The 14,840-nt window shown below is 30.1% G+C and overlaps 3 protein-coding genes across 3 annotated transcripts; all 3 read left to right on the forward strand.

The window, feature by feature from the left end:
- Positions 1–688: 688 nt before the first annotated feature.
- Positions 689–3,134, forward strand: LOC145742354 (E-selectin-like). Its single transcript, XM_082560135.1, has 9 exons — positions 689–746; positions 872–957; positions 1,021–1,122; positions 1,471–1,606; positions 1,868–2,008; positions 2,199–2,325; positions 2,394–2,500; positions 2,705–2,887; positions 3,127–3,134. The coding sequence occupies exons 1-9, from the start codon at positions 689–691 to the stop codon at positions 3,132–3,134; spliced, it is 948 nt and encodes a 315-aa protein (XP_082416261.1).
- A 66-nt stretch (positions 3,135–3,200) lies between these two features.
- On the forward strand, positions 3,201–4,266 carry LOC145742355 (cuticlin-6-like). The gene is made up of 5 exons (XM_082560136.1): positions 3,201–3,289; positions 3,421–3,496; positions 3,572–3,647; positions 3,739–3,900; positions 4,085–4,266. The coding sequence occupies exons 1-5, from the start codon at positions 3,201–3,203 to the stop codon at positions 4,264–4,266; spliced, it is 585 nt and encodes a 194-aa protein (XP_082416262.1).
- A 2,888-nt stretch (positions 4,267–7,154) lies between these two features.
- LOC145742751 (uncharacterized) lies at positions 7,155–13,719 on the forward strand. The gene is made up of 13 exons (XM_082560541.1): positions 7,155–7,255; positions 7,409–7,494; positions 7,826–7,936; positions 8,157–8,292; positions 8,418–8,558; positions 8,890–9,016; positions 10,019–10,131; positions 10,352–10,534; positions 10,887–10,998; positions 11,268–11,343; positions 11,929–12,004; positions 12,346–12,503; positions 13,128–13,719. The coding sequence occupies exons 1-13, from the start codon at positions 7,201–7,203 to the stop codon at positions 13,335–13,337; spliced, it is 1,584 nt and encodes a 527-aa protein (XP_082416667.1). The 5' UTR covers positions 7,155–7,200; the 3' UTR covers positions 13,338–13,719.
- Positions 13,720–14,840: the final 1,121 nt, after the last annotated feature.

The raw sequence follows: 14,840 nt of genomic DNA on the forward strand, positions 1-14,840 counted from the left end.
ACTGTTTTTTAGTTTGTTTTTGTGCAGAATTTTTTATATATATATTTTTTCCTGGTGTGGGAAGGTCGATTTCAAGATCAGAGCGTAGAGTAACATCAGCAGTATGGGATAGCATGACAGTTTGAACAGTGTAAGAGCATTAGGGTTCAAACCCAAGATCTAATGTAGTAACCAAGTGTTCTGACCACTACAACTCGCTACCGGTTTTGTTTGTTAATTATACTTAAAAAAATTAATTGTTAATTAAAAATAAACATTTTACTTTTAAATTTTTTAAAATAAATAAGTCTAGTTTAATTTGTTAACAAGTAATGGAACAATACAAAAAGCTAGCGGAATAAATTGACCAACAAACAATCAGGCAATAAATCACACCAACATATTTTACAATCCTCTGTCAGCAATTGACGTTAACCCCACGTTTATTATGTCATAAACAAAAAGAATGCAGGTAACGCGAAAATGTTTCGCAGAATCGAATCATAAATAAGCATAAACGAAAAACTTTAACGTTTTTTTCTATGAAACTCCTAAAATTATTTAATGTTAATTATAAAAACAATATATTGAAGTGTTTAGATATATGTTTATAAAGTATTTAAAGCAGTGAATTTTGATTTTCAAATCACTAGAAAACTGACAAGGTCTGCAAAAGGCAATTTCAGTAGAGACTAATTTGTTCTGAAAAATGAACAATTTTATCAAGGTTTTGTTTTTAGTGCTTGTATGCATCAACATTTGCCAAGGTAAGCTTGCTATAACAAAAAATAATTAACTTAAATAAACTTATTTGCTAGTGCTTAAACATGACTAAAAAAAATATAACAAGTTTTTAAGAGAACCTTACAACTATATTAATTTGTTCTGAAAGGTTTGTTTTGTTGGACATGTGAAAATGCAAGAACTAATCAGGAATGTCTAAGAACGGGTTATTTGGAAAGATGTACAAAATATGACGTAAGTTGCATAACATTTTTAAAACATTTCTTTTAAAACTAATAACCAACTTTTATTTGTTAGGCTGTTTGCGAGGACCAAGTTCGACACAGTGGTGGAGGAGATATTCTTACTATCAACAAAGGTTGTAAACAAGCACAAGCTTGTACTACAAACTACGCACAGGTTTTGTATTTTATTTTATTATTTGTTCTAAATGTGGAAAGGTCGACTTCACAACCTCAACATATAGTAAATATAGTAACATAATTACCCCGACCAGTTTTAAGTTGTCTTTGTCAGTAGTTATAAAATGCCAAAGTGTTGGGTTAGCATAGCGCCTTACTCAAAGGCGCTACAGCAAAAATGCAGTAGGGATCAAACTCAGGACCTTGTGTAGTGAAGCTATGTGTTTTAACCACTACACCACACTGCCGGTTAGTTCTAATTCCCTTTTTTCAAAACTGTGCCACTTACAGCAATATAAATAAATAATATCATTTAGAATTCTTATTAGAAATACGTAATTTTTAGAACTTGAAACAGGCGTATCCGATTCAGTGCAATTTATTATCACCCACGTCCATTTGTACATGTTGTTGTGAGACAGATAATTGTAACAGAGATTTGTTATCATGTTGGGTCGGTCAAGCACAATACAGTGACCCAGGTAAATTTTAACAACAACGCTTAAATGCAATTTTTTTTTAAGTTTTAACAATATTTGTATGGCGTCTATATTATGGCATTTCTAAAAATATAGCTACTCCTGTATAACGTAACATCCATTGGTAGATTTAAAAAAGCAAAAACACCACGTCAAAAATATACAAAACTGCCAAAATCAACTCTATATTGAGCCTTATAGTTTGACTGCGAAGTAGTTATTCTTGCATCGAGGATAAAGTATTATAATTGTTATTCTATTTAGGTAAAAACAGATGCCGTAGAATGCCAACTACACCCGAAAACGGAAACAAGCAATGTTATGGCAACCTTGAACCAAGTACATTCTGTGATTTTGAATGCCACACAGATCATTTTCTTGAGGGACCCTCAAGAGTTACTTGCAGTTAGTATAAACCAAATATTATTAATGTTCTTATCAAAAATAAACTTTTCTTATCAAATTTTAAATGGCAAAATCGGTAGAAAGAAGTGACTATTGCATGTAGAAAATTATTTTGTAAAGAATTTGATAAACAGTGCAAAAAGGTCAAAGCACGTTATGTTTTATTTATTTATTGTTGATTTTTCTTAAGTGGAGAATTTTAAATGGGATCTTCCTTCACCAATTTGTCGACTAATCACGTGTCCACCCTACTCAAGACCTCCACCTAACGGATATGTTAAATGCACAAACGGTGCTAAACTTCGTAGCGAATGCAGGTAACCTAATATGAATTAACAACAGCTAAAAATCTGAGTATTAAAATTTTTGTATTACACAATCACAGATTTAAATGCAAGAGTGATTACAAACTAATTGGCGAATCCGAAAGATTTTGTTATGAAGTAACACCTGGAGTTGGGAGATGGTCGGGTATACCGCCAGTTTGTAAACGTAAGTTAAATTTTAGTTTAACTGTATATGGTCATAATTAAGCAATGACTTAACATTTAAAAATATACAATGAGCGTACCATATATTTTAAGGGTTGTAATTTCCTAACTTAAAATTAAATTTTTGGCTTAGAAAATAAGGAATGTTACAAAATCGTTTTTAAATTCCTACTATAATTAGTTTAAGATTATTTTATCTGTTTAGCAATGATTTGCCCTGTGCAAGATCCAATACCAAACGGAAATATGTTTTGTACACGTGGGTCCAGAGTTGATTCAAAATGTACTTTTAAATGTGATCAAGATTATTTGATTCAACCCAGTTCTTATAAATATAATTTGTGCGAGGAAGGGGGGGAATGGGATAAACTAGCACCATGTTGCAGACGTATGTATTTCAATAACATATAATACTGAACAAACTTGTGAAGTGACTTAAAGATTGTTACATAAAAAAATTGTCAAACTTTTTTTAACTGCAAATCCGAATTAAAACTTAAGACTGAAGACTGAATTTAAAACATTAAACCAATTAAGATTAAGTTCATTTTTTAATAGAAATTTGTAGGATTTTTCAGGTTTCTTTTTACAAAACCACAGTTTACTTAAAAAATTGATAATATTTAGTTTTTTAATGATATTTACAGAAAAATTTTCAAGTATAACTTCTTTAAATAGGTCCATGTCCTCCATTTATCGTGATGGACTTTATTGTTGTACTGGATTCTTCCTCATCTGTTGGAGCTGAAAACTTCATTAAAATGAAGAAATTTGTAAGAAGTTTTTTAAGGTAAACTAACACGTTGTTCGTACCATGGCCAATATTAATGTTGTTCATTAGGAGAATGAAAATTATAAAATCTCAAGCCCTAAAGTTATAAGAAACTGCCTTTTTTTAATAAAACATTTTTTTTATTTTAGTGACTTTGTTGTGAGCGACACTTCAGCACATTACAGCATCGTGAGATACAACCGTGACGTCGATATAAACACCCAGGTACCTTTATGACGTCAAAATCACATTTAAAACAAAATAACAATGCTACATTTAAATAAAATTCAATTATTTTAGATTCTGCTAAACGATTTTCCGAATGAAAAAGAAAAACTTTTGAAGAAATTTGACAGTATTCCTTATGATGGCAGTGGTAAGTCAAATTTTGAATTGTCACGTGACCTTTTCTGTAGTAATAGATGTAATACGTGCTTCGTTTTAAAGTCTGGCTTATTAACTTGTAGGCACCCATACCGGACGGGCATTGAACTACACTGTCGATACACTCCTGAGCACCGGTAACAGATTACAAGCTAAAGACATCGTTCTTCTGATCACCGATGGTACTTCTCAAGATGACGTCATCGTTCCGGCTCAGCGGTTACGCGATACAGGAGCGCTGGTGAGTAACACAAATCATGTGGGCTTAAACATATTGCAAATTTTTAACCTAGCTTTATTTAAAGATATGTGCTCCAATGTCTGCATTTTCTTATAATAAAATTGTCCCTGATAACGAAAGGTGTAAATTTAAATTTGTTAAAAAGTAAGTTAAGATATTACAAATTTGAATTTTTTTTTAGCTTAAAGTTTTGCCTGTGAAACCGCCAGGCAATCGAAAACTCAACACCGACCAAATTTACGAGATAGCTGGTAAAGGAAACGAAAATAATGTGATTCTTGATGCTATTAAGTTCGGTTTTGACGTTTTAGACAAGGAATTTGCCAAACAAATAACCCAGCTACTGTGTGCTAACCCATGCCAAAGATAAAATGTTTTGTTGGTTTAAAATATATTTAGTTTTAAAACAAAAAATTACTTTAAAGCTGTTTTAATGTTTTGCTAATGAATATTTATAAAATGCTTTTCTTATATTGTTTTAGCCAATAAACAAGTGTATTTGTCTTTAAATGTATATATATTTATATTTGCTACTTTATCGGTTTAATATTTTTTTGCAAGTTTTAAAAATTAATTATTTACACAGAGACTAAATATTTTCTAAATACTTTAGTACTATTTATTTTGTTTAATTATGCATCACATACATTTCCTTCACAATCCAGTACGGGTAAAAGAAGGAATGAGGAAAACGAGGAAAACGAGGAATTGACACTAAAACGAGGAAATCGAGGAAAATGAGGAATCGAGGAATTATGGCAATACTAAAAGAAGGAATGGGGAAAGTGAGGAAAAGGAGGAAATTTTTTTTGCGGAAATCGCGGAAATAATTTTTTTTTATGTTTTAAAAATTAAATATAAGACTAAAAAAGCAGAAGAAAAACAAAAACAACAAAAACAAGTAAATAAGAAAACAAGGTAAGAAATAAGGAAATCGAAGAATAGGAAAACTAAAGAAACCAAGTTAAGGAAAATAAAGAAATCGAGGAATAATGAAAATAAAGAAATCGAAGTATAAGGTAATGGGAAAACCAAGAAATAAGGAAAATAGAGAAACCAAGGTAGAAAGTGATAGGGAAACCGAGGAATAAGAAAAAAGGGAAACTGAGGTATAAAGTAAAGGGAAAACCGAGGAGTGAGAAAAAAGAGAAACCGAGGAATGAGAAAAAAAGAGAAACCGAGGAATAAGGGAAACCGAAAAATAAGAAAAATAGAGAAACCGAGGAATAAGGCAATGGGGAAACTGAGAAATAAGAAAAATAGGGAAACCGAGAAATAAGGAAAATAAAGAAATCGAGGAATAATGAAGATAGAAAAATCGAAGTATAAGGTAATGGGAAAACCAAGAAATAAGGAAAATAGAGAAACCGAGGTATAGAAAAATAGGGAAACCGAGGAATAAGAAAAATAAAGAAATCGCGGAATAAGGCAATGGGGAAATCGAGGAATAAGGTAAAAGGGAAACCAAGAAATATGAAAAATAGGGAAATCGAGGAATAAGAAAAATAGAGAAATCGAGGAATAAGGTAAAAGGGAAACCGAGGAATAAGAAAAATAGGGAAACCGAGGAAAAAGGTATTGGGGAAACCGTCTGCTTATTAAAGTCGAGTTTTAAATAAACTTCTATATTGTTACGACTAATTCGTCTTATGGCGCGTTTTTTAAATCGAAAGATGTCAATAAACCACATACAATATGTATATTTAAGACATTTTTGGTACTTACGTACTTTATTTAACGAAAGCACAATGTAACGAAAGTTAAGAGATCCGTTTATAATTTTCAAAGTTAACTCAAAAATTAAATTTTAATGAAAAAGTCAACTTCGTTAACTAACGATTAACGCATTAACGGTTTGGTGCCCACCTTTGCATTTAACGCTATTCAATAAGAAAACATTTGGTAGTCAGTTATAGCGAAACGATTCGTCTAAAAAATTGTACGAACATTTAGTTCTACAAACTACCTTTAATGATTTTGTTTTAAACTTAAATCTACTTAAAAATGTTGTTAAATGTCTGCACGCCTTAAAATCATAGGTTTAGCAACAATTAAAACATAGTTATAGCAACAATAAACAATAATTATGATTAAATAAAAAAAAATGATTTCCCAATTTCTCCACTTCTTTTTGCCAATTTTTTTCTTTATACCAAGTATCTCGTTTTTAGTCTATGTTTAATTCCTTTTTTAACATTTCCCTATTATTCTTATTCCTTGTTTTTTATTTTATTTTTCTTATTTCTTGATCATCTATTTCGCATTCTCTTGTTTATATACTGACTCCTTAATCTGCCCATTTTACTTATTTCCCAATTTTTTAGTTTTTCTTATTTCTAGATTTCCCTATTTTCGTATTTTTTATTTTTTCTGTTTTCCAATTCCTTTGTTTCTCTATTTTCCTTATTCCTCGGTTTCCCCGTTACCTTGTTCCTCGGTTTCTCTATTTTTCTTATTTCTCGGTTTTCCCATAACCTTATACCTCGATTTCCCTATTTTTCTTATTTCTCAATTTTTTTATTTTTCTTATTCCTCGATTTCCCTATTTTTCTTATTTCTCGGTTTCCCCATTACCTTATACCTCGGTTTCTCTTTTTTCTTATTCCTCGGTTTTCCCATTACCTTATACTTCGATTTTTCTATTTTCATTATTCCTCGATTTCTTTATTTTTCTTATTCCTTGGTTTCTTTAGTTTTCCCATTCTTCGATTTCCTTATTCCTTACCTTGTTTTCTTATTTACTTGTTTTCGTTGTTTCTCGTTTTTTTCTGTTTTTTTCTGTATTTTTATCTTATATTTATTTTTTTAAATACAAAAAAAAATTTCCGCGTTTTCCGCAACTTTAATTTCCTCCTTTTCCTCACTTTCCCCATTCCTTCTTTTAGTATTGCAATATTTCCTCGATTCCTCATTTTCTTCGATTTCCTCGTTTTAGTGTCAATTCCTCGTTTTCCTCGATTTCCTCATTCCTTCTTTTAGTGTTACCCATCCAGTACACTTATCTTTTAAATTAAACTTTTTATGACAATTAAAAAACATAATTTTGCTGAATTAAAGAATAAATATAAATTTAACCAAACTACAAAACAAAAAATGATTTGTGTTAGATAAAAATATATTTGCAAGTTTTGTCTCGCTAGGTAGCGCCAACAAGCGCACATATTGCAGCAAAAAAATTTACCAAAAAAAGGAACGCCCATTAATTTTCTTTTTTTATGACTTCGAAAAATTTTCAAATAAATACCTCTTACCATGCAGTTTTAGTATTAGTTTAATCTTAAAAATAAAGACTAGCTTAACAAAGATGAAGACTTTAATTTACTTGGCGTTTGCAGCTATTTTGATTAAAATTTGCACAGGTAAATAAAATAAAATTTATATTGTAACAAAACATATGTAAGTATATAACGTAATTCTTGCATTAAATCAATTTCAAAGCACTAAATGTTTTTTTAAATTAAAATTTTACCCAACCATATTTATATCGTTTTAAATTTCTTCTACGTTTTTAGGTATAATGTGCTTTACTTGTCACAACGCAAAGACTAATGAAGAATGTTTAACGAAAGGAACAATAAGAAACTGTGTTGAAATTGAAGTAGGTGTTTAAAAACAGTTTGTTTTGTAAATATTTTATGTGTTTTAAACTAAATCTATAAAGTAAAATAGGCAACTAACTAGTTTTAGGCTAGCCATTGTAATATTTTATAACAATAAATATCCTAAAAACGGCAAAAAAAGGTACTGGGTTCGAATCGCACTAAAGTTACACCGTTTATAAGCAACCCAATCACGTCAAAAATATGAATAAAACCAATCACCTTAAGTTAATACAAAAATCATTAATATCGATTCACGCTTAGTGCCTAATGTACGGTTATATTTTATGCATAGCATTTATTTTACTGTTATTTTGTTGCAAATTTTAGGCGAATTGCGAAAATCAGATCCGACACGACCAAAATGATAAAAATGGAACGGGAATTTTAATTGAAAAGAGATGCAAACAAAAACGAGCATGTGATAATAATGTGGACCAGGTTAGATTAAAGTTAATATTATATTTAAATTAACTTTCAAACAATAAAATTTTAATTTTTAAATTATTTTTGTCGTTTTGTTAAAATTATTTAAACGTTGAACGAAAGATAAGTTTGGAAAACTTTTTTATTAGTAAACTAAAATAATCATTTAATGCCAAATTATAATTTTTTAAATTTTATTGGTTTGACAAACCTATATTGTTTAATGTAATAACAGAATATTCGAAGTGCCTATCCCATCCAATGTAATTTGGGATCACCTACATCGGTGTGTAGATGTTGTTGCGGCACTGATTTTTGTAATAGGGATTTACTAGCATGCTGGAATAATATACCACAATACCCGGCACCATGTAAATATATCATGATTTACTTTAAAATATTTTAATTTTAGCGCACTTAGCTTTAACGCACTTAGCTATAAGATTTTTTAGCCTAAACTGTGTGTAATAATATTTTTATCAATACTACATAATAGATGATAATGAGTGTGCCCAATTGCCTGAACAACCAGAAAACGGAATGATGCAATGTCTTGGTAACAAGAAACCTGGAACATATTGCGAGTTTCAATGCCAAGATGGTTTTTACAGAGTTGGACCCCAAATGACAAACTGCAGTAAGTTAAAGATACTATTGGTCAATTTATCAAACGGAGCTGTGACTTTTCGAATATAATATTATAAAATCGTTGGCAGAGTAACACTATTTTTAAATTCTTGGCAAAGTAATCACTTCTTAATTTATTTAAAGGTTAATTTTCAACACGATATACCTAGCAAAAAATAACTTGTGATAACATGAAATACCAATTACGTTAAGACATTTAAAAAGTAGCCAATGGAAAAGGCTATACCTATTAACCTTACACGTTTAATCATTATTCTCCAATTTTCGATATCCAAATTATTTTAATTACTTTAATAATTTTGAACTTTTTAAAATTGTAGAAGATGATTTGTCGTGGGACTACGCGCCACCAGAGTGTCGACCAATCAAATGCCCGCCTCCGCGAACATTCCTTGGCAACGGGACAGTAAGATGTTCGAATAGTAACATACACAGAAGTCGATGCACGTAAGTAATTAATATATAGAATATCTTTATAATTATGTTTTAAAATTTTGGCCCGATTCCTATCACTTATGACAGTCTAGCATCATTATATAATAAGTCGTAAAGTGACTTAAATAAATTAAAATATGTAATTAAAAGAAACGAATTTATGAAACAAAATTACCGTAGGGATAAAGCGTTTTGGTTAATTTAACTTTCACGTTATTAATTTATCTTACTGTTAAAAAAACTCATATTAAAATTCATGTGTTGTAAAAAAACTAAATTAAAAAAAAATTTAAATTTAATTTACTCGATTTAAGTTGACCATTAAAGCAATCAAGTATTCACAAGTTTATATAAAGATTCACAGGCTACTGTTGTGCCACCTAAAATGTGACATAATTCAAAGTCAATTTTATTATTTAAAACGTTCACAAACGTAAATAGTTACGATTTACACACACGCAAAATGCAATTTTGTAGCAATTTTGTCATTTATCGACGCGGTTTTATTTAACACCCGATATTTAAATGTGAAATTGCACCTTTGAACAAATCTTATCTCAGCATGGGATCTTTTGAGTAGGCATATCGTTAAACCTATGGACACGTTTTGCTTCCCTAACCGGTTAAACGATATATTATACCTTCAAGCCTCCGGGGTTAGATTTCTAAATACCATGGGTTAAGATCCCATAGATAACTAAGTAAGACTATACCGTAAATCATTTTTCCTAAACTTATGCTAATATTTACCAGAATTTTATCAAAAAAATCTGTAAACAAATATGTAAAAATTTCCTAATAAACCATAGAGATTTCCGTGTTTGTATATTTAAAAAACAAATAAAACAAAAGCAAGATAAATCAATCAATTATATTTCAAAATTTTTAGTGATTCAAGTTTACCTAGAACATCATTGCTTTTAGTAAGATTTTGATCATAATCTAACTATAATAGAAACATAAACATCTAAACTTTTATAATGAGCGATTAAATATTGACATTTCAATCAACAGAAATCGTTGTAACGAAGATTATCTTCTGGTCGGATCTGCAGTAGCGGAATGTCAAGATGTTGATATCGGGGATGGAACTGGACAATGGTCAGCACCAGAACCATATTGCAAACGTAAATATATGCCCACCTTGTAGAACGTTTTTTATAGTATAAGAAAATAAAATAGAGGTCTTATTGAAGTACAGTGGAATCTATGTTTAGTAAAACTAGACGTGATTTATGCAAGCTTGTTTGTTGTTTGCAAAGTTTACAATGTGTTTTAAATGCAACAGTTGTAAACTTAAAAGTTTATAAACATTTAAAATAATCAAATAATAAAAATATTTTTTAGCCTTGGTATGTCCTGTACAAGGCCCGATCGACCACGGAAGTATTCTTTGCACTAGAGGTCGTAAGTTCAGATCCCGGTGTAGGTTCGGTTGCGACCAAGATTACAATCTGTTTCCACCTACTTTAAGAAACAACGAATGTCTAGAATCAGCTCAGTGGAGTTCCGAGGTTCCGTGCTGCGATTGTAAGTATAACAAAAATGCAAATAAAAATGCACTTGAACAATTTGATATACCAGCCACAAGTTCGAGCAGCAAAAATGCCACACAATTCTTTCATAAGCCCGGCGTTTAAAGATAGCTTAAAAACACATCCCAATAGCACATCCTTTTTCAATAATATACAAAAACATATATAAGACACGAAGTATCTACTTAAGTAATAGATTTACCTCCCGAAAATTCTTTATCAAACCAACTATACTTTACTACAAATTTTGTTAAAAACTGCAACATGTTACTAAACTAAAGCAAGAACTTATATTGGTTTAAAATGTAATAAAGTTAGATTTGATATTTGTTAAAATTTTTGTTTAGTGCCCTGCCCTCCATTTGCTGTGATGGACTTTGTGGTTGTGTTGGATTCATCTTCTTCAGTTGGAGCTGATAATTGGATTTTAATGAAAAGATTTGTGCGCGGCTTCTTAGAGTAAGTGTTTTGTTTAAACAAATAAAAGCCTTACAGTTAGGTTAAATAAGCTTTTCAAGTTATTTTATTGTTATAGTTTACTTACTTCCCGTATATTATACGCTTTTAAAATATTTTTTATATTTTTATTTTCGTGTATTTTTACCCAAAGTTCTTTTTACCGAATTAAAGTTAAGCGGCTAATTTTTACGCTTACCTAAAATGTTGGTATATGGCAAGTTATTTACCAAATAATTTGATAATCTATTTTCAAATTATTTGTTTTTTAGTGATTTCCGAGTACGATCAGATTCTGCTCATTTCGCCATTGCTCGGTATAACAAAGAAGTAGACACTGAAACCCAGGTTTGTCAATATCTTAAATAACGGATCCCGATAACAAAATAAGTCAAAGTGTAACATTACTAACACATTTATTTGCAATATTCTTTAATGGAAGATAAATCCGTAAACTAATTAAAAAAATATTTTTCAAAAATTTTGCAAAGGTTTTTTTTTATTATTGGATTATGTTATAGTTCTTAAATAATTATAATCTTGCAAAACATTTGATTACTTTCACGGGACCGAATTTAAAAAAAAAACGTAAGGTACATAATATCCAAAGTAACAAAAAAATCCTTTGCAAAATTTTTGCTAAATATTTTCGTTCATTAGTTTATAAATTTATTAAACAAAAAGTTTTGCAAAGTAATGTTTAACGTCACCCAATTTCTTATTTTGTTATTGTCAACAACGTAATAAGAATTATATAATTTTAATAATTGGAATATCAAATCACCAAACCGTGTATATAGGAGTTATTACTGCCATTTCAAGGGATTGGTCAAGCTATGATATGTCGAAATCTATCTCTAATTGCATGCCCTAAGCGTTTTTAATGGCAAGAAGGTTTTAAGTACTTAGTAAACGATGTCCTGTTTTGTTTAGATCTTGTTTAATGATTACCCGAACAGTTTGGACGGTGTGCTAAAAGCTTTCGATAAAATTCCCTATGATGGAAGCGGTAAGAAAAAAATCTTTATCGAATATAGAAAACTAATTAGTTTCTTACACTAATATATCAGAGGTGGTACTTAATGGTTTACAAAAAGCAAAACCACTGTCGCCCATACTGCCACCCTTGATATTTTGCAAATATGTAGTTATGTAAAAGAAATAAAATTTGAGCACAATATCAAATTTTAAATATTCTAGCTTTTACACGACTAGTTAGCAATTAAATAGGTTGAAAATAAACATATCCCAGCAGACGAAGCGTATTTTCCAAGCACCTTTAAAACGGCTAATGGTTAACTAATGGCCTGTAGGTTTGATTGTTTCCTTTAACAACTAAAATTTTACCAGGAACAAGAACTGGAAACGCTTTGAACTACACTCGTGATGTTCTTCTTAGAGTTGGAAACAGACCTGGAGCACGTGATATCGTTCTTCTTATTACCGACGGTGCTTCTCAGGATGACGTAATTGTACCTGCACAACGAGTACGCGATACCGGAGCTCTGGTAAGTCACGTAGTCATTTAATAAAATTTTTTTATTTTTAAATTTTCTTGTGTTTTTAAATGATAACAATTTTAAGAAATTTTGCCCTGGCCAATTTAAAACTTGGCACAACACAAATAAAAAGCGTCCTGTGTTAAAGGAGTTCATATTCAGGTTATCCAACTTTTTTGTTTTTTCAAACAACAATTAAATACCGTAAAATGGTTACCGACATATCACAACATAAACTCGATGCGTACACGTATATTAAAACCTCGAAAAGTTCTTTACAAGCTGATAAAATCTTTAAGACGTGAATTAAGATTAAAGACGCTTTCATAACAAGCACTTTCTTAATTAATATTGTTTGCATAATATAACCATGCCTTAGGACCTAAGTAAAAGACAGACTGAGACTTAAATAAAAAGAAAAAATATTTTAAATTTTTATATTTTAAAACGACAATTCGGAGTGAAAAATATTTACACATATTAAACTTAATTTTCTTTTAGATTAAGGCTACATTTTTTGTTAATACCCTAAACATAAGAAGTTTATATATAAGTACTTTCCCTCCACTTGGCTAAGATAGAGTGTATATTTAACTAAGCCTACATATAATTGTCATATTTGATTTAATTAAGGTTCTTGTCCTACCTATCCTTCCACCAAGAGGCAGAATTGACATCAATGAAATAGAACAGATCGCTGGGCCAGGTAACGAAGACAACGTTATTAGAGATGCTTTGGAGCGCGGTTTTGAAGCTTTAGATAATGAACTAGTTGACAAAATCAGTCAACTTTTGTGTGGAGAACCCTGTTCAAATGTGTTCCACGAGCATGAAGAACTGTAATAAATATCGAATGTCTTTGTATAATATATCATCTTGCCTAGCCTGTATTTTTATGTTGCAATTAACAGAGCTTACTTATGTTATTGGGTTTTAGTTTTGTATTGCAATCTGCAATTGTAAATTTATCTATGGTTTCGTTTTATTATTTTATTACTCTACCTTAACACGAATTTTTATGTAATATAAAACTACATTATTGTTTAAATTTCTAAGGCAAAACAAATCAAAAAATCTGTTAACAATTTAAAAAAAAATCATTTAGATAATATAATTCAGTTTGTAAATTAAAGTTGTATAGTTTTATTGTAAGACGGCATGTATTGTATTGTTAAATGTAAGTTTTTCCGGTGTATTATGTAATTAATAAAATTTGTGAATGAATTGTCAACTTGTTGTGTTTATTAAATCTTTAAAAAATAAATTGCAATATAATTATAAAAAAATAAAGAGCAAATGCAAGAAAAACTTTTTATAGAATATAACTTTTTTTACAAATTAATTATACTTTTGTATTTGGATTGCCTATAACAAAAAAAAATATTTATTACTTTTTAAAAGGCCAAAGCAAAATATTGTTTAAAGAAGTTACAGTGTGGGCCTGCTACATTCAATTATAAATAGAATATTAGCTTTAGTTAAGGCGTAAAACGAGTTATAAAAAGCAACTATTGCTTAAAAATAGCAAAATCTATATGCTGCAATTCTATCTTTAGTTCATTCAAGGTTTAATATAAACCTCTGCGAACAGCAAAGTAAGAATTTCTGGGATTAAGATACAATCAAAGTAAACTTAGATTCCCGAGATAATAGAAAATTGGCGTAAAAGATTAAGCCAATCACAGTGAAGCACACCTTCGGGCCTAGTACGGAAGAACTTGGTACATAAATCAAGATCTTACTTTGATAAAGTTAAAGCATTACATAAAATAAAAAAATGTCTAATTTATAATTTTGCTGGGCCCGGTAAAAAGTTATTTTGTTTAATGTTAAAATTTCGGAAAGTGTTGATGTTAATTTTATCTTAACGCCAACCACAAACACCCTATGTATTTGAACAGGGCGTTATAATATATACAAATTCATTTTTGAATAACAGATTTAACTAGATTGCAACTTTAAACCGAACACAATTAATCAAATACCTGAAGGTTTAATCGTGGGTTTAATTACCGGGAAAAACCCAATACACATTTCTTGGAAGTAGAATTAATTACTGCATAAAAAGAAAAACACATTTCCCCACTAAAGATTGTGCAGATAAAATAGCTTACTAGACGCATTTGCGAAAGAACAAAAAGTTCAGCTGGTTTAAAATAAGTTGTCGTGTGAATATAATTGTAAAATACCCAATTGACGTATGTAGACTTACTTATAGAACAGGTTTTGACAACTTTAACGTCAATGATGGTTAAAATAAAAAGTAACAAGGTAGCGAGAATGAATAGTTGAAAGTTATCTTCTTTTAAGATCGCCTAATTGACGTGCAACACTTTCCGAACAACT

This window comes from Corella eumyota, chromosome 2, assembly GCF_963082875.1.
Source record: "Corella eumyota chromosome 2, kaCorEumy4.1, whole genome shotgun sequence".
NCBI classification, from domain to species: Eukaryota; Metazoa; Chordata; class Ascidiacea; order Phlebobranchia; family Corellidae; genus Corella; species Corella eumyota.

What these genes read in the sequence shown, in the direction of transcription:
- LOC145742354 (XM_082560135.1), top strand. Translation starts at nt 689, where the DNA reads ATGAACAATTTTATCAAGGTTTTGTTTTTAGTGCTTGTATGCATCAAC. An exon ending in ACCCTCAAGAGTTACTTGCA is followed by an intron (nt 2,009 to 2,198) that starts GTTAGTATAAAC and finishes ATTTTTCTTAAG; the next exon opens with TGGAGAATTTTAAATGGGAT. An exon ending in AAACTTCGTAGCGAATGCAG is followed by an intron (nt 2,326 to 2,393) that starts GTAACCTAATAT and finishes ACACAATCACAG; the next exon opens with ATTTAAATGCAAGAGTGATT.
- LOC145742355 (XM_082560136.1), top strand. Translation starts at nt 3,201, where the DNA reads ATGGACTTTATTGTTGTACTGGATTCTTCCTCATCTGTTGGAGCTGAA. An exon ending in ACGTCGATATAAACACCCAG is followed by an intron (nt 3,497 to 3,571) that starts GTACCTTTATGA and finishes CAATTATTTTAG; the next exon opens with ATTCTGCTAAACGATTTTCC. An exon ending in CGATACAGGAGCGCTGGTGA is followed by an intron (nt 3,901 to 4,084) that starts GTAACACAAATC and finishes TTTAGCTTAAAG; the next exon opens with TTTTGCCTGTGAAACCGCCA.
- LOC145742751 (XM_082560541.1), top strand. Translation starts at nt 7,201, where the DNA reads ATGAAGACTTTAATTTACTTGGCGTTTGCAGCTATTTTGATTAAAATT. An exon ending in ATACACAGAAGTCGATGCAC is followed by an intron (nt 9,017 to 10,018) that starts GTAAGTAATTAA and finishes TTCAATCAACAG; the next exon opens with AAATCGTTGTAACGAAGATT. An exon ending in CGAGGTTCCGTGCTGCGATT is followed by an intron (nt 10,535 to 10,886) that starts GTAAGTATAACA and finishes ATTTTTGTTTAG; the next exon opens with TGCCCTGCCCTCCATTTGCT.